This window comes from Carassius carassius, chromosome 8 (assembly GCF_963082965.1).
Source record: "Carassius carassius chromosome 8, fCarCar2.1, whole genome shotgun sequence".
NCBI classification, from domain to species: domain Eukaryota; kingdom Metazoa; phylum Chordata; class Actinopteri; order Cypriniformes; family Cyprinidae; genus Carassius; species Carassius carassius.
Genome location: NC_081762.1, coordinates 22795092 through 22814731, shown reverse-complemented (window position 1 = coordinate 22814731; position 19640 = coordinate 22795092). Strand labels below are relative to the sequence as shown.

Below are 19640 nucleotides of genomic sequence, written 5' to 3'. Positions count from 1 at the left end.
CTCATTGTCACAATGAATCGCTATTATAAGAGCTTGTTGGGTGACACTGATGCAAAAAATACTCTGAAAGTGAAAAACTGTCAAACGTAGTGTTGTTCTTTTTGTATTTAATATAAATAAAAACATTTTTATTTAATTATATAATTAAAATTATATAAATTATTATTTTTGTTTTATTAATTAATAAATCAAGTGAATATTTTGTTTTTATTTTACTAAATACATTTTTTAAATGAAAATAAAATAAATATAAAATAAATTAAATATGAAATATATAAAATAAATATATATATATATATATATATTGCTGATTTAGTTAAGATTTTGAATCCCATTGCGAGGTCAGACTTGATCCTTGTTAACATTTAGCTATTTAGCAATTCATGAATTACTCAATACGGATAAGATGCAAAGCATTATGGATGCTTACTTCTGTGAGTTAATGCCATCAATAATGCGAATGATTCTTTCGTTCAACTCCTCTTCAAATCTCTTTTTCTGAGATTTTGTTCTAAACGGGAGGGGAAAAGAGGGAGAGATTCTTTAAAAAACCATGGAAATGTAAATGAGGTCAGTGTGAATGTTCTGAAAGGTTATTCACTTGAATTTAGATTTTAGTTTTTTTGTGTTATATAAAGCAATAAACAGTCAAAAAACTGACCTTTCAGACCTTTGCTGAAAGCTGTACTGCCCTAATGGCACATCCTGTAAGAAAAAAAAAGTGCAAATATAATAAATAGAGCACTATTAAGTACTTATTCAAGTACAAACTAGCCCTGATGACAGTAATCACCATGTAAATATGCCATTAGAATGACTGTATTTTTAGCGTGTGTGCGCAGGTTGACTCACGTGTGTGTTGATCTTGCCGTTCTCATTGGTCATGCTGTCTCGATGGTGGAGGTTAGCAAACGGTTTGGCTGCTCCCCAGGACTCGAGGTACTGCGTCATGCGGACAGACGCTCTCATCTTGACCCCATCCAGAGTGGGACGAGGTCGAGCAGGTTGTGGGGGACTCCGTTTTTCTGCCTAATCATGAAGTAGAAACACAGCATGAAGTACGAGTCTAAATGGATATAACAGCACAGAAATCCAAAAAAATCAAAGAATATGTACTGAAGTGGTGGTTCACAGATGTGTTTTATAATACATTCTTGATCCAAGTGTATTACGTGAGCAGATACTGATATTCAAGATATTTCTGTGTACTGTGTATTTCTGTGTACTCTGTATTAACATTTTCATTCAGTATAAGCTAATTTGATTGTAACCAGATTTTCTTAAAATAATCTTATTTAGGGGCGCCATGCACTTTTTTTTTTTTTTTTTTTTTGGAGGTGGCACGGTTCATGCTCATCATGACACATGGCAGCCATACACACACACACACACACACACACACACACACACACACACACACACACACACACACACACACACACACACACACACACACACACACACACACACACACACACACACACACACACAGTATATATATTTATATAAATATAAATTAAATATAAATATAAATGTAACTAGATGCATTTTGCACCTTCATATATGTTAGTTGATCTAGAATGGGTGATGGGCAAAATAGTGTAATCTATAAACTACACACACACAAAAATATTATTACTTAAGTGCCAGATATGGGTGTCATGCCATAAAATATTTTGTATTTGACTTTGTATTTAAAGTTTTAAATGAAATTAATTTGAAATAAACATACAATTAAATTTGAGTCTCGAGTGTCTTGTGTTCACATTTCTAATCATATATAAATAGGCTTTTATACATTAAAAAATATATATAAAATGGCTTCTTAAAATACAAATTCATTCATGTAAAAAGCTGCTTTACACATGAATTAATATGCATTTTATGAAAGGGGTCTCTTGTAAGAGGTTTTTCATATTTGAGGGTGCTTCAGCTTGAAACCAAACGATAAAAAACCCTGCTATAGTATAGAAAGATAACAGTGGGAGCCTCAAATCTGTATGGACTACTTTACAGCAACTTGATTCATTGACAGTCATCCATTAGAATAAAACAAAAAATGCTAATTTGCATTAACTGAACAACAGGTGATAAAAGAAAAGAGTACAACTAAACAAACAAGCAAAAGCCCTCCAAACTCAAAAGCAGTCATCATAATGGCAGTGTGGAGGGAGTGGGTGTGCAGTGGGCTGTTATGATAAGAGGGCCCAAAGGCTCAAACTGAACAGAAATAATGTATGAGTCTCTTATGAGAAGAATTTGTTGCTTTTGTAACCTCGGGCAAAGCAAATGCATTGTTGAAAAGTAAATAAGGCACCGAATAAATAAAAGAATAGGCGTTGTTATTTGAATATATGGTGCCAGGCATTATGATATCTGTGGGCTGAAAAGCCCACACACATCTGAATGGTCGGATGTTCAGGAATCTTCTGGGTCTTGATGCCCATTTCCTCGAACTTGTGTTGTGACAAACACTCTCCCTACGGTTGTCAAATAAGACCACAAAGTCATGTTTGTGTAACCGCACACTCTAAATATTGTAGTTATGATAATTAGTGCTCAAGGTGAATTTAATTGAATGCAATGCAAAGTTGCATAACTAGACACATTATGACATGATTTATTAACTATCACACAGCAGGTGTTGGTTTGTCTATGATTAATACTTTTAACTAATTTTCTGGGTAATAAACAAACATTTTTGTGATTTATAATTATGTTGTTTATTCAAAATATTTTTTTATTGTTTCCACAATAGTTATTATCATAGCTGATGTTTGTCATAAATTCCTAACATGATTTAGGCCAGTATGAAACCTCTAGCAAACACAACGAAGCACTGTTTTCTTCAGAAAATGTAAATGTCTAGTTATTTATAAATGTGAAAGCTGGACTGCGTCACTTTTTACCTTCGGGTTGATGACTAGGTACGTGATGATGCCGTGCTCTTTCAGGTAAGAATCTCTGCTTTGTCCGTTGCCTGGCTCGACTTGATACGCTCCTTTCAAATGTTCCAGTGTCACAGAAGAGATGTGAACCCGTCTGGAGAGGAGCACACAACTATTACAGGCTGGCGAATGAAAGAACACTTCACAAAAACAGGTGCATTATGTGAGTATTTCACAAATGTTCCAATGCCCACAGAGACAATAGATTCGAGATACAAAAAATGAATGTAGTGCTTTGCGTTTTTGTTATTTTTGGGGTTATTCAACGAACACTCATTAGTAGCACAAAAGCACATTCACTGTGCTCTCAACAGAGCATTTTTATTAACGTCAAGAACCCTCCATGAGCATAATAGCACTTGTGGCAAATATGTGAAAATCATAAAATGGGGAAAAACAAAAGTCATATACTGATCTTACCCAGGTACACCCCCTGCCTCCATGTGATTGGCCAGGGTGACGTCATGTGACCAAACATCATACTGCCATTTCTGGAGGCCGATCACACCACAGAGAACATTCCCAGAGTGCACTCCAACACGCATGTTAATGTCAACTCCGGTAGCATCTCTCACCTTCCTGAAATAACAAGTAAATTTGCCCATTGTTTACTATTTTAGATATTTTTAAATAATAATAATTAAAAAAAAAATCAAATTTTTTGCCACTATAGTGTAATTGAATACGTGTTTATGTAACTCATTGTGACATTGTGATTATTATTTAATCAGCATGTAATTAATTCCAAATGCATTTTAATCAACTGTCAGAATTAAAATGTATTAAAATATTCTTAAAAGTATATACCGTATTTTTCGGACTATAAGTCGCACCTGAGTATAAGTCGCATCAGCCCAAAAATACGTCATGACGAGGAAAAAAACATATATAAGTCACACCGGACTATAAGTCGCATTCATTTAGAACCAAGAGAAAACATTACCGTCTACAGCCACGAGAGGGCGCTCTATGCTGCTTAGTGTAGACTACAGGAGCACTGTGCAGCATCTCTGGCAGCATAGAGCGCCCTCTCGTGGCTGTAGACGGTAATGTTTTCTCTTGGTTAATTTCTCTTGGTTCATGTCAAATTAATTTTGATAAATAAGTCGCACCTGACTATAAGTTGCAGGACCAGCCAAACTATGAAAAAAAGTGTGACTTATAGTCCGGGAAATACGGTATGTAAAAAATACTTAAAAAGTATTTTTTATCACAAAGTTTTGAAAGAAATGTATGTGAAGGCACATTTAATATTTGTACTAAGCCAATACTAAGCTAATTTTAAGCATAAACCTTTGGACTGAAAGGTTTTTTGAATCATAAGAAACAAGTTTGGGTACTCCTGATTTTATACTACTATTGTATGTAAATAAGGCAAGTTTTCTTCCCGTCATGAATCACATTTCTTTTACAGCTAGTACACACTTCTCAGGCTCTCCCTCCATCCTTTGAAATGACTGAAACAGCAGCATATTTCACTTACATAACTCGGCTTGACACCAGAAATATTTCTAGCAAAGTAAACATCAGAAGGTGCCAGGATTGCAAGCAGTATGTGTTGGTTTATGAGGGAGTGTGTCTGGTATATATTCATTCAGCACCCAGAACGTATCATATCTTGTGTTTCAGATAAGCCAGTTTGAATGTTCCTGCTGCAAAAAAAACAGTCTAGACCAGCATGATTTTTTATGCAGGATTGATTAATGGATGAGGCAGGATGGGGAAGTCGTGGCCTAATGGTTACAGAGTCTGACTCGTAAACCAAAGGTTGTGGATTCGAGTCTTGTACCAGCAGGGATTGTAGGTGGGAGGGAGTGTATGTACGGCGGTCTCTCCCACCTTCAATACCACAACTGAGGTGCCCTTGAGCAAGGCACCGAACCCACAACTGCTCCCCGGGTGCCACAGCATAAATGGCTGCCCATTGCTCCAGGTGTGTGTTCATGGTGTGTGTGCACTTAGGATGGGTTAAATGCGGAGCATTAATTCCAAGTATGTGTAACCTTACTATGTCAGGTCACTTAAATTTAGCTAGTTTTGGTGCTATTCCAGTTTTTGGACCAGTATTAAATTGCTTAACCCCACCACCAACCAAAAAAAAAAAAAAAAAAAAAAAACTGGTGTTGATGCTCATTCAAAACAAAAAGCAGCCAATGGTGCTTTAAAAAAACAAAACTAAAGCAGAGGTACATGGTACCCCAGGAGGTGTGTTTAGTTCTCTGACAGATAATTGACAGTGTATCTGTGTCACACACCATTCTTATTACTTGGAGCCCACTCAGCTTGAGCTATGTCATGCTGGATAATACACTGGAGGGTTATCAAATTCCCCCTAAAATGGATTTGTGTGTGTGTAAAAGAAAAACATTACAGTAGTGTAACGTAAAGCAAATGTGTGGAAAGAGAGCGGAAGAATGAAGAATGGGTAAGGAATCTTGAAAGGGATTGGAAAAAGGGGCTGCACTTTGAGATGGAGAAAGAGATGAAAAGGAGAATGTGTGTGTTTCAACATCATCACACATCTGAGTCTCTTGAGTATGAGGGTTATTTCACCCTCCGAGAGTAGTGCTTGAAAAGACAGACACCCTGGGAAAAAAGGACATAGAAATGGTCTTTTGTAGATGATGAAAAGGTGTAATGTGACAAACAGCTCATGTGTAGTGGTTTTAGTAGTTTGAAGCACATATAACTCTAAAGGTCTTTTTGTTCTAATGAAGAAATGGAAAATGGGTAATGTACAATCAGCTGGTCATCATCTCAAACAGGCACTTTCTTATGAGATGCCCAGCAGGTGTTTCGCAGGCTGGCAACCGTACGGCATTGTAAGCCAGTAATATTTAGGTTAAAAAGGCATATTAAGACTGAATTTTACAGCGTGTTTGCACAGACATTTAAACTACCACAGCTATGTAGGAAACTGAAATTTCCTGTGACAAAGGTCAATTATACAGTAGTTTGAGAAAGACAGGGTGCTCTTTTACTTGATGGCCTCACACATGTCCAGCCCCATCTTCACACAGTCCTTGGCGTGATCAGTCAGAGGGTCCGGCAGCCCTGACACACAGTAATAGCAGTCGCCCAGGATCTTGATCCGCATGCAGTCATTATCCTGCATCAAACAAACCATCAAGACAGCAGGTATTGTAGACATGATATTCTATACAGGAAAAAAATTGTAATATCATATCAATATATTATCGTATCAATGTGAAAGTATGTCAGAGACTGGGTCTAGTTGTCACAGAAGCTTTATCTCATGCCTGTTAGGACATATGATACCTTGGCTATCTGGTCAAATTTGCCGAAGAGCTCATTGAGCATGTACACCAGTTCTCCAGGTGAACAGTCACTGGCCAGACGTGTGAATCCAACAATGTCTGCATACAGAATGCTGTGGAAAATATTTAAAGGTTTATGAAAAGCAGAGTTATGCAAACTGGTAAAGAGTATTATTTTTGAATAATTATTTTTCTTGTTATCCAGTACTGAAACATCCTTAAAAACACAACAGTGGTGATATTTAGACCAACAGTATGATTTTTGTGATACTGCACTTACAGTAGATGGACAACCAGATTGGGTAATACCGCCGCGTGTACCACCACCACAGGGCCGTAGCGTTAACTGCAAGTCAGTCGCGTATTAAAATCATTTGCAAAACAACCACCAGGTGGCTCAAAGGGACGGATTGCGAACTGAATGTAATTGTAAAATGTTGGTTTGTTAATGGAGATGAAAGGAGGAAGTAAAACAACAATAACATTATAATATATCACTGTAACTGTCAGGAATGGGGTATGATCTGACCTTTTTTCTCTTTCTTTTTTACTTTTTGTTCTTTTTGTTTATTTTTTAGTTTCATCTCATTTTTCTACCCTTTCATTCGTTTTGTTTCCGTTTTTCTCTCTCTCATTTATTTTGATCTATTTTCTCTTGTTTTCCTGCCAGCTGATCCCGTTTAGCAATCTATGCTGCGGCTTGTCTGACACACCTGTTCCCTCTATCTCATTACCCTATTTATTCTGCTTGATTTCAGCACTCTTTGTCAGTGTGTTCTGTGATTTTTGCCGTTTTCAGCTTCGGTTCCGTCCTGTCTCTCCATATGTCTGCCCAGTCGGTGTAACGTGTGTTTTGCTCTCAGGATTTATCGGACTGTTCTTCTGGTTCTTGACCTGGCCTGTTTTTGATCCCGCCGTTCAGAGCTCTGTCTGCACCTCGCTTGACCCCCGTCTGCTCGACTATTCTCCTGTCTCCCGTTTTGTATTCGTTGCTCCCTTCTCTCCTGGCGCTTATGGAGGCTGAGCGCATTACCTGTACACTGTGCAGTTAGAAGCTAAAAACTGATCCATTTTTTCCCGAGCTGAGTAGTGTTTTTTTTTTTGGACGTTAGGCCTTCGTCTTCCTTATGTTAATAAAACTACTTTTTTCAGCTTCATCCACTCCTTATCTGACATGACAACACACACTGACCAAGAATGGACCCAGCGGAAGGCTCAACTTGGCAGTCTGTAGGAGCGATGTTGGGCCGTCACAAGATGGAACAGGGAGGCGCTTATCCGAGCTGGGGACGCTCTAAGACCGCAGCGGACCGCCACCGTAGGTTGTGATGACCGCACAGAGTAGCATTATAACAGAACTAACAAATGTATCTAGTTTGATAAAACAGCTCTGCTTTATTACACATACGCACGACCGGAAGGAGCAGAAGTGGGCGACTGTGGCATAATAAAAGCTCCGCTGCTTTGGAGCCGTGTGTAGCACTCGTTCAGTGGCCTCGTTCTGCTTCCACGGCTTTTAGCCTCACCCTGCTTCATTCTACTACGTTAGAATGCAACTCATTCATGAACATGATTTTTTCCCGTCAGATTGCATCAGCTGATGGGATGAAGACCACAACTCCCATGATTCCACACTCAGTCACTGCATCATCAAACTACACCTTTGTTTCTTTGTTTTTTTTAGTATACGCGCCCTTCAGATGGACAAAAATTACATATTGTGCCTTTAATTCCTAAATGAATCTGTGTTTTACCAATATATTCTCACTCCACACTCTTTTGGTCAGTACCCTTTAGCATCACTTTTTGACGCATAGGGTAGGCCTTTAGCTTAATTGTTCAACATGCAGGGTACTCTGTTGCTTTAAATAATTTATTTTCAAGAAGTATTAATATTCCATGTCTTCTGAGGCAAAACAATCGATTTGTAAGGGGAATAGAAGCGATCACCATCTGCATCCACTATAAAACTCAGATCCTGTGTGCGGCAATCTGTGCACAAATCCAAAAACTATGACAGAAGAACGGTAAGAGAGCAGGATTATTTTCAATGATTAAAACCTTATGTTTTACTCTGTTTTACTCTATTCTTTGATTAAAGATATTAGACGACTTTAGAAGACTCGAAATGCAACACAAACTTGTTTGTGATAATCTTATACTGCTTTTTTGGTCAGTTTTTGCAATAAATACCTGTGACTGTACTCTTATTTGCCTATTACGTGTTTTATATTGCTGAGAAATGGGTAGGTTTAGGGTAGAGGTGGGGTTAGGTGCTCCAAAATATCTATGAAACTATATGCATGCAAAGAATTAAATGTGTCTTGATATGACTGTGACGAGTGGGGTGGGGCCGAGGGACGTGGGAGCGAGGCCGGGGGAGTGATTGGAGATGAACTACACCTGTTCGACCCGCCGGTCTCGAGGCCCACGGAGGAGATGGAAGGATATAAAACTGGAGCGACGACAGTGAAGGACGAGAGAGGACCAGGCCTGGGCTTTTAGTTGTGTTTTTGTTTTTTATTTGAGCGCACCAGTCTTCCGTGAGGGGCTGGTGCGCTGTTTTGTGTTTATTTTGTATTATTAAAATGTTATTTGATTGTCCGCCGGTTCCCGCCTCCTTCTTGATTCAACTTGATTCATTCCTGTATGAATCTGTGTTTTTCAATGAATGGATCAGTGAATGATTCCATAACTCACTCACAAAGAGAGTAACTTGTTTTGCTTCTGAATGAATCTGTTTTTCAATCAATTGGTTCAACTAAATGAATCAATGTCCAAGTCATTGACTTGTCACCACCTACAGGTGTATCAATGTAAAATTCACAAAAGAATCCCCACCACTAACAGACTGGCTGTCTGTTTGGAACAAACACAGACAAACAAAGAGATACAAACTGTTAAAAGTGTAATTGGACTGTATATAAGTGCTCTTGGAAAGCTGCTCAGTTGTTGAGATTTGAGGACCCGAACTGTTGAATAAATACAAATATTTTCTATGGTAATTGACATTATGCCACAAATGCTTTCCAACTTAACTTTTACTGAACCTGAAACGCACCTCTAATACTGCCAATATCCTTCAGTAACATCAATGACATGAGTGCACGGCCTGCCCTGGAAGATGCTCTGTGAAATCCATCATGATTTAGAGATACAGAACATTATGTAGATGCCAAGAAAATATTCTTCGCTTTTTCCTTCAGTCAGTTACACTGAGAACGAGCAGAGCAACAACCAACCTCACCGATCAAAAGGATATTGAAGTAGAAAGAAAATTTGCATCCAAAACAGAAAACTACTCGTTCTTCAATGCAATCAACAAAATTCAATGTGTTTCGGTGAAGAGCCTCTGCAACAGTTTGCCCTATTTAGCTGAAGATTGTGTTTGTTTTTACTTTTTAATAGAAGCACACGAAAGTGTCTAGGCACTTTTAAAAGAGAGCTACTTATATCTAGGTTGATGAATAGCTTGTTTTTTGTGTGCAGACAGAAGGAGGGCAGGATGGACAGCTCGGCGGAGAGCAGGTGCGGTGCGGTGCGGTGCATAAGATATGTATATATTATCTAGGCTGCCTAAAATAAATCAGCTGAGCGCACGGATAGTATGTGTCACAAGTCCTACCTCACATTGGTGTGTCTCTGTACGTAGAGGTTGTGAAAGTTGTTGGTGTTTTCCGCCTGGCCGAAGTTAGGCCCCTTCAGTCTCTGAATGATCTCTTCCTTCATCACCCTCGCAATGTGGGCTGGCAACAGGGACAGCAAAAGACGCTCCTATTGGTTCAAAAGAGAGGGGGGTGGTAGTTATATGTCATTTTGTGGACAATTTCCCCCAAAACAGTAAGCAGCAAGAACTGTTTACATCATTTATATAAAAAAGAATTAATAATAATTGTGTACCAAATTCTGCATGATTGAATGATGAAAACTGGAGTAATCATGCTGAAAATTCAGCTTTGCATCACTACTAAATTACATTATAAAATATATGGCAAATATTTTAAACTGCAAAAAAAAAATATATATATATACATATATATACACATATATATGTACACATAGCAAATGTTTAAACTGAGAAAGTTTACAATTTTATGCACAAAATGAGCTCATTTCAATTTTGATTTCTGCTACAGGTCTCAAAATAGTTGGGACGGGGCATGTTTACCATGGTGTAGCATCTCCTTTTCTTTTCAAAACAGTTTGAAGACGTCTGGGCATTGAGGCTATGAGTTGCTGGAGTTTTGCTGTTGGAATTTGGTCCCATTCTTGCCTTATATAGATTTCCAGCTGCTGAAGAGTTCGTGGTCGTCTTTGACGTATTTTTCGTTTAATGATGCGCCAAATGTTCTCTATAGGTGAAAGATCTGGACTGCAGGCAGGCCAGGTTAGCACCTGGACTCTTCTACGACGAAGCCATGCTGTTGTTATAGCTGCAGTATGTGGTTTTGCATTGTCCTGCTGAAATAAACAAGGCCTTCCCTGAAATAGACGTTGTTTGGAGGGAAGCATATGTTGCTCTAAAACCTTTATATACCTTTCAGCATTCACAGAGCCTTCCAAAACATGCAAGCTGCCCATACCGTATGCACTTATGCACCCCCATACCATCAGAGATGCTGGCTTTTGAACTGAACGCTGATAACATGCTGGAAGGTCTCCCTCCTCTTTAGCCCGGAGGACACGGCGTCCGTGATTTCCAACAAGAATGTCAAATTTGGACTCGTCTGACCATAAAACACTATTCCACTTTGAAATAGTCCATTTTAAATGAGCCTTGGCCCACAGGACACGACGGCGCTTCTGGACCATGTTCACATATGGCTTCCTTTTTGCATGATAGAGCTTTAGTTGGCATCTGCTGATGGCACGGCGGATTGTGTTTACCGACAGTGGTTTCTGAAAGTATTCCTGGGCCCATTTAGTAATGTCATTGACACAATCAAGCCGATGAGTGATGCAGTGTCGTCTGAGAGCCCGAAGACCACGGGCATCCAATAAAGGTCTCCGGCCTTGTCCCTTACGCACAGAGATTTCTCCAGTTTCTCTGAATCTTTTGATGATGGTATGCACTGTAGATGATGAGATTTGCAAAGCCTTTGCAATTTGACGTTGAGGAACATTGTTTTTTTTAAGTTTTCCACAATTTTTTTACGCAGTCTTTCACAGATTGGAGAGCCTCTGCCCATCTTTACTTCTGAGAGACTCTGCTTCTCTAAGACAAAGCTTTTATAGCTAATCATGTTACAGACCTGATATCAATTAACTTAATTAATCACTAGATGTTCTCCCAGCTGAATCTTTTCAAAACTGCTTGCTTTTTTAGCCATTTGTTGCCCCCGTGCCAACTTTTTTGAGACCTGTAGCAGGCATTACATTTTAAATGAGCTAATTAAGTGGATAAAAGTGTAAAATGTCTCAGTTTAAACATTTGCTACGTTATCTATGTTCTATTGTGAATAAAATATTGGCTCATGTGATTTGAAATTCCTTTAGTTTTCATTTTATTAAAATTTAAAAAACGTCCCAACTTTTCCGGAATTCGGGTTATATATATATATATATAAGATTATGTAAGATTCCCTTGTGCTCATCAAGGCTGTATTTATTTGATTTATTTGAAAAAAAAAACTGTAATACTGAGAGATATTATTTCATTTTCTAATATTGGGTTTCTTTTAAAATATACTTCAAAAAATCATTTATTCCTGTGATCAAAGCTGAATTTTCAGCATCATTACTCCAGTCTTCAGTGTCACATGATCCTTTAGAAATCATTATAATATGCTGATTTATTATCAGTTTTGGAAACAGTTGTGCTGCTTCATTTTTGGGGGGGGATTCTTTTATGAATAAAAAGATCAATCAAAGATCAAAAAACGTCATTTATTTAAAATGTTCATATTTTCTAACAATATGATTCTTTACAATCAGTTTTTATCCATTTAACACATCCTTGCTGAATAAAAGTGTTCATCACTTTAAAAAAAAGAACGGAAAAAAATTACTGACTCCAAACATTTGAACATTAGTGTATATTGTAAAACAAGATTTCCATTTTGAATATTTCTTTTTTTTGTTTTGTTACATTTTATATTCATAAAAGAATCCTGAAAAAAAGCATCACAGGTTCGAAAAAAACAATTAATCAGACAATTATAATGATTTCTGAAGGATCATGTGACACTGAAGACTGGTGTAATGATGCTGAAAATTCAGCTTTGCATCACAGGAATAAACTGTTATTTTAAATTGCAATATTTACAATTTAAAAAAATATTTTCTTTTTCACAAATGATGGATGTCTGGTAGAATGACAGAGAATATAGGAGAAAAATAACTGCGGTAGATGAACAGACTGAATCATAGCAGTGCAACTAACAGATGTCTCTTGCCGCTAATTAACTAAATATATATATATATATATATATATATATATATATATATATATATATATATATATATATATATATATATATATATATATATATATATATATATATATATATATATATTCTAAAGGAGACATTTGAGACTCTACCAATGAACATATGTAGACATTATTTGATCAGATGCTGTTCTGAATTTAAACAGCTGAAATCTATTAAACTTTTTTAAACATGTTAATGCTAGAGATCTTATCCACCAGGCTGATTAAATTACCAATATTTGGCTTTTTTCATATATTTTTGGCATCAACAGAGAACTGTTCAGTTGATTAACAGTTGATGAACAGTTGATTAATTATCATAAGTGGTCAACATGGTCAATGAATAATGTTTGTTTATTTGAATTGTGAATACATTTTGTACTTCATCAGCCATCAGCCGCCCTGTTCTTCAGATATCCCATTGGTTTTGACCATGTTAAACCCATATTGGTCAACCACTAATTAAGTCCATTTTCAACCCGGGGTTAAGTAATGCATCACACTTGATTGAGGGTTAACACAGGGTTACAGAGAACAAATAACTCAAAGAAAACTTAGAACAATGTGAAATATGGAACAGGATTGTGTTTGAGGTTTGAAAAGCCTATTCATTTCTCTTTTTATTATCCCGTCACTTTTCCCCGTTCCCTTTGTTTTTCTTTCAGAGACCGCCCTGCTTAATGAAGGACAAATAAAAGAAAACAGAATAATGGGGTATGTGCCATGTGCTGATTGCGACTGCAAGAAAAGAGGACAAATTATTTATACTGTACAGTTTTTACCATTGTACTCAGAAGAAGATGTGAGTGCTTTTAAATAACAGTCCATTAATGTATTATTATCAAAAATGAGACAAATCGAAGAAGGTTGTCCACTCTAATGGGTGCATGTGCTGTGGTCTGACAGAGTGACTGCTAAAGGAAATGATGTCATTAGTCCATCTTGTGGTCCTTTGTCTAGAGTATAAATGGGCATGATGGTTGCTCTGTTAAAGTGCTGTAAGAAAAAGTGATGAGGATGTTGAAGATCTCACATGGCTCCGGGGGTGGGGTGTGGGGCAAACAAAGGCCTTCTGTAGTGAATCGATGCGTTTTTTTAAGAAAAATATCCATATTCAAAACGTAATAATAACTTTAATCTAGCTTGTGCTCACTGTTGTAAACCGAAGAAGTTCTGGGGGACTGACATATGAGGTCAGCTTTACGCAAGCGCCGTTCAGAATTGACGCACGTGGGAACGCAGCGAAGAGATCAAAACAAAACAATGGTCACTAATTAGAAGTACAAAACAAGGATTTGTAAAGAAGAATGTCAGAGGATTTCAATATAAGCCAAGAGTAGACTAAAGTAAGGGAGCTTTGGTTTCTTTGCTCCTGTTAACAAACGTTGGTTTTCACGAGACTCACTGGTGCATGTACAACATTGACCTCATACGTCATCCTCGCTGAGCTGCTTCCATGTACAATAGTGAGAGCAAGCTAGATTAAAGTGATTATTACACTTTGAATATGGATATTTTTCTTACAAAAATTCATTGATTCGCTACAGAAGGCCTTTGTTCACCCCCAGGAGCCATGTGAGACACTATTTTTCAATGGATGAGCTTTTTATTAGACTTCTCATGGACCAATGCGGTGCAACACCTGCTGAGTGGCATCAAACGGCTTTAAAGATCAAAGACTCTTTTTAAAATAACTCTGACTGGCTTCATATGAAAGAAGAAAGTCATATACACCTAGGATGACGTCAGGGTGAGTAATTTATGGCCTAATTTCCATTTTTGGCTGAACTAACCCTTTAAGCTCAGATAAAACAATCCTGTTCATTTTTGTAAAATTTTTACAGAATTTTAATGTTTTGTGTGCCAAAATGCTTTCTGTGTTCAGTTTTGACTGTAGTAATAATAATCCAAAAACTGACACTTCGAATCAACATTTAAAAAAAAAAAGTCTAAACCTTTACAAGAAGTTGTCTGAGAATTTCTAAATATATATATATAATATTTAGTTGTTGTTGTTTTTTTACTACAAATTGTATAGTTTATTATTACTTATTATTTAGTGTATAAACCATATAACCATGGTAATGAGGACCATGGTTTTACTTCTTGTGACCACCATCCTACTGATACTATAGTCAGCTAAACTCTGGATTCTAAACAAGAACTTCTTTTTGGATGTTAGGTTCTAATTGGGGAAGTCGTTCCAAATTGGAATTGTTCTTTTGGGGAAGTTGTGGCCTAATGGTTAGAGAGATGGACTACTAACCCTAAGGTTGTGGGTTTGAGTCTCAGGCCAGAAATACCATGACTGAGGTGCCCTTGAGCAAGGCACCAAACCCCCAAATGCTCCCCGGGCGCCGCAGCATAAATGGCTGCCCACTGCTCCGGGTGTGTGTGTTCAGGGTTTGTGTGTGTGTTCACTGCTGTGTGTGTGCACTTTGGATGGGTTAAATGCAGAGCACGAATTCTGAGTATGGGTCACCATACTTGGCTGTATGTCACTTCACTTTGAATGAATTTGAACAATGAATTTTAATTGAAATAATGTTAATTCAATAAGGGCCTGAATTTAAAGATAAATATCAGTGTCTTATAAGTTCTTAAAGGGAGATTCACCCAAAAATGAAAATTATCATCATTTATTTAACATCATGTCATTCCAAATCTGTATGAATTTCTTTCTTCTGTGTAACAAAGTATGAGAAATTCAATAAATTGTTGTCTATACAGTAGAAATCAAGGGTTACCAAAATGGTTTGGTAACATTCTACAAAATCTTCTTTTGTGTTCAACAGAAGAAAGTTGTTTGTAACAACATGAGGGTTAGGAAATTATGACAGAATTTATTAGCAATAACGTTCCAGCAGTCTAGCTCAAAATCAATGCTTTACTGTCAAGTGCTTTTCAACATGACAAAAATGTATTATCATTTCTGTCCTGATTTATGTTGTAATTTATTTACTCCAATTGAAGGCCCTATGACCCATCAAAACATTCAAGGGGGAATTTTTGGGCCAGATTGGCTTGTTTTGCCTAGAGCCAAATTTCCAACACTAGTCCATCCATGTATTTTTGAGGCGCCGTGTCAAGTTAAAAGAATTTAAACTTTCACACACAGCATCACTCATCAGTGTCACTTCCAAAAGAGTGGACCAATCAGAAGACCACAGAGGCGGGCAAGCACTGCAAGCTTTTGTTCACAGTAGCAAGTAGCATGGCAACTGTTTTTTGATAGCAAAATCTTTGCACTGCGCTTTAAAAAAATATATATATTCCTGAGTGCTGTATCTTGCATTATTTGTGTGAATGGCCCCTTAGGGTGTTACTAGTTGATTGCTTCTTGATATCTTGAATTAGAGGTTTTCAGCCCACAAATACATTTGAGAGACAAAAGAGTTTTCTAATTCGTTTTTTAAAAACACACTCTCAGAAAAAAGGGTACAAAACTCACTCTTTCAATACTTTAGGGACTAACACGCACTTTTTAAATAGCAATATGTACCTTTAAGGTACTAATACGTACAATTTAGAGGAAAAAATACAAAGATGCACCTTTTCTCTTTGGTACCTTTTTTTCTGAGTGTAGCCTGTCAAAAATTACGTGAATTTAAGATTATTATTATTTTTTACATTCACCAAATTTGAATTTTAATTATTCTTTTTTTTTTTAAATAAAATTTAGGGTGGATAAAATATTCATTTAATATTTCTTTATAGAAATGAATACATTTACTTAACAAAGATGCACTGAACTAGTGTTGCACGGTGCATATACAATATTCACATGAATCGGAGATTAAACGTGGAGTTATGTTCTGTATGCTAAATATGAAAACGAGCGTATCTGCACAGCACCTATAACTGCGCTTTGTATCTGCTGATTGCTGATCGAGATTTACATGCTTGGCTCACTGACCCTGTATACTTATTCATTTCGTTAATAAACGAGATGTATCAGTTCATTCAACTCGTTCACGAATGAGAAGATCTCTCGATCTCGTTCAGTGAAGGCCATATGGGTTCAATGCATTCAACAAATCACATGCTCCGTCACATCTTGAGTAACTCTTTGACAGGATGAAACGGTTCACAGAGCTGTTCACGAGCTGCGCATGCGCTGCTAATAGCGCTGCTGTGGAGGGAGGAACTTCAGTGAACGAGAAATATGAGTCTACTAGCAACTTATCTTCCGTGATGTCCCCGATGCGCAGGACGGGATGGGTAAAGAAATGTTACTTTATTTGCGGGCTGGGGCGGGCCAAATAATTTCATAAAAGCAGGACCCGCGGGTTAGAAAAAACCCCGACCCGCGCATCACTAGGCTGCATGTGCGAGCACAAGTGATGCTGTGACCGCCGGTCCACGACTGGCAGAAAAAGATGACGCTCAATAAAGATGACGCTCATTAAAGCTCACTGGCTGAGTTTTCTCCTCTGAAAGAAAAGGTTGCACAACTGGCAGAATAAGTTACAATATCTGAGATATTGCTGCTAAATTTGATTTGCTTTTTTTTTTTACTTGAATGCCATTGCTTAAATTGATATTATTTATCTTTTGACATTTAATCTTTTGAGTTCAGAAACATTGTTTAATATAATCGCTGTTCATATTTTTATTCAAAGTTCAGAATCAAGATAAATTTATTACTCTTATGTTTCTCATGATAACTGAGATAATGCTGCTAAATTAATTCTTTCTTAGGATGCCATTGCTCTAATTTATTTTTAAGATTTAGATATGTCATATATTGTTCAAATGTTTAATATATCTGCTGTTCATATGTTCATTTATTAGTATGTTATATGATTAGAATGTTGTCCCTGTTTTAAAATAAAGCACATCAATGATATTTGAGAGTGTATTTTCCCTTTTCAGGAAAAGTATCAAAAAAAGTATTGAAATCGCAATTCTTGACTAGGTATCGTATCGAAACAATAATTTTGGTATCGTGACAACACTACACTGAATGATCGAAACGGACAGTAAAGACATTTATAATATTACAAATGATTTTCTAAGATTTCCATTTGAAATAAATGCTGTTCTTTTGAGCTTTCTATTAAGCAAGAAATACTGAAAAATGCAAATGCAAAACTGGTTTACAAAACATATTAATCAGCACTGTTTTCAGAAAGGTTTCTTGAGCATCACATCAGCAAATTAGAATGTTTTCTGAAGGAAGGATCATGTGAGCATTTCTTTCAAAAACAGAGAGAAAAAAAACTTTGAAGGGAAGTCTATATGTTTAAAAGTAAATATCTGCTGTATGCAGCATGTTTTACAATATGGCAAGAGCTGACAGCTGAAGCAGTCATACTGGAGAACATACATGATTCAATCACACTGGGCAGTGAGTGAGCCAAACATTGTCTTTGCCTTGTGCTCTGCAATTGTTCTGCCAGGAAATCCCCCAAAAATCAACAACTCTGATAACATTCATAGAGTAATGGAACCGAGGGCATGTGTTGAAGCAGGGTGATATTTCACCTTAGAGAGCGATAATTCCTGATGGAGCAGAAGTGCAGCCAGTGATATGCCTTTATCTCACTGCTCAAATTTCACTCACTTATCCATCACCACGGAGAGGTGCTTTATCATTATTTCACACAAAACAGCAATGAGCACAACTAACCCATGCAAGCGAGAGGCCTTGTACAGACTTCCGCCCCACCCATATCCAACAGGGAACACAGCGCTGGGGGGAAACAAAGCTATTTTGGGACAATGCAACTCTCGACCCCCTCTGCCTTCGGATATTAGCTGCCTATTGTGGTGATATAATGATCTCTTCACTACAGCTGCAGGAATGACTCACGCTCAAGCCTATCCGATACCTCCCCAAACGAGGCCTACATTTACTTCCTGTTCCCTATAGGACCGGGCACCACGCAGTACAGCGCTGTGTATCTGTCCTTTGATAGCAACAGGGAATCAGTGCATCCCTCTGGGTTGTACCTGCTGATGCTTCTCAAATTCCAGTTTGATGGGAGACTTGATGCAGTTGCAGGTGTCGTGGTACGTCTGTTTGAGAGCCAGATCCATCAGGTGTTTGTGATAGGCTCCCGCCACATTTCCACAGATGAAGATGATGATGTTAGCCAGGATCTATAAAGACACATAAAACAGCTTTCGTGAGAGGTATAGAGATACTGCATGCTCTGTGTGTTGCAAAAACAATACATTATATAGTGCATTCAGAAAGTATTCAGACCCTCAGTTTTGTTAGGTTGCAGCCTGATACTACAATTGTTTCAATTATTTTCTTTTTCTCAATCTACTAACTCCATAACTCACACTGAATATTGATGTAAATGTGACATTTCAGTTTTTTGTTTTCAATAAATTTATAGCCATTTCTAAAATTATATATATATAATTAAAGAAATTAATACTTTTATTCAACAAACACATTCAATTAATAACACATTGATCAAAAGTGACAGTAAATACATTTTATATTGTTACAGAAGACTTGTATTTCAAATAAATGTTTTTCTTTTGAACTTTCAATTCATCAAAGAATCTTAAAAAATATATATATAAATTTTTCCTCAAAAATGTTAAATTATATTAAATATTAAATAAACTGTTTTCAACATTAATAACATTGATAATGATTTCTGAAGCATGATGTGATACTGCAGACTGGACTTATGATGCTGAAAATTTAATTCACCTTTGCATCACAGGAATAAATTAAATTTGAAAATATGATGTAGTTCTAAATTTGTTATAATTTTTTCACAGTATTACAGATTTACACACATATGTGTATATATGTATATACATATATACATTTTTTCACATTTTTTGTGGTTAATTTATGATAGATAGTTTATGATATACACTTTTCCACATTAATATTATGTATCAATATTATCAATATTATTGTGATCTATATATCATAGGTTGACCAGAAAAGGTGACCACAATAACATTTCTCTGCAAAATTATCACATAATGTGAACTGTAATCATATTGTGT

At 36.9% G+C, this 19640-nt stretch overlaps 1 protein-coding gene and 1 long non-coding RNA gene across 2 annotated transcripts in view; one reads left to right on the top strand and one right to left on the bottom strand.

The window, feature by feature from the left end:
- The window catches only part of LOC132145554 (adenylate cyclase type 2-like), a 78496-nt gene that overhangs the window by 14564 nt on the left and 44292 nt on the right, over positions 1 to 19640 (bottom strand). Inside the window, exons 4-12 of the mRNA XM_059556663.1 lie at positions 18612 to 18761; positions 9852 to 10000; positions 6228 to 6339; positions 5930 to 6057; positions 3369 to 3527; positions 2910 to 3042; positions 853 to 1029; positions 662 to 705; positions 431 to 511 (exon numbers count right to left, since the gene is read on the bottom strand). Coding sequence (XP_059412646.1) covers positions 431 to 511; positions 662 to 705; positions 853 to 1029; positions 2910 to 3042; positions 3369 to 3527; positions 5930 to 6057; positions 6228 to 6339; positions 9852 to 10000; positions 18612 to 18761 — 1133 coding nt within the window. The remainder of the gene's footprint in view (positions 1 to 430; positions 512 to 661; positions 706 to 852; positions 1030 to 2909; positions 3043 to 3368; positions 3528 to 5929; positions 6058 to 6227; positions 6340 to 9851; positions 10001 to 18611; positions 18762 to 19640) is intronic.
- On the top strand, positions 16620 to 17151 carry LOC132145557 (uncharacterized). The gene is made up of 2 exons (XR_009434481.1): positions 16620 to 16741; positions 16868 to 17151. It is a non-coding gene; the product is annotated as an uncharacterized LOC132145557 (long non-coding RNA).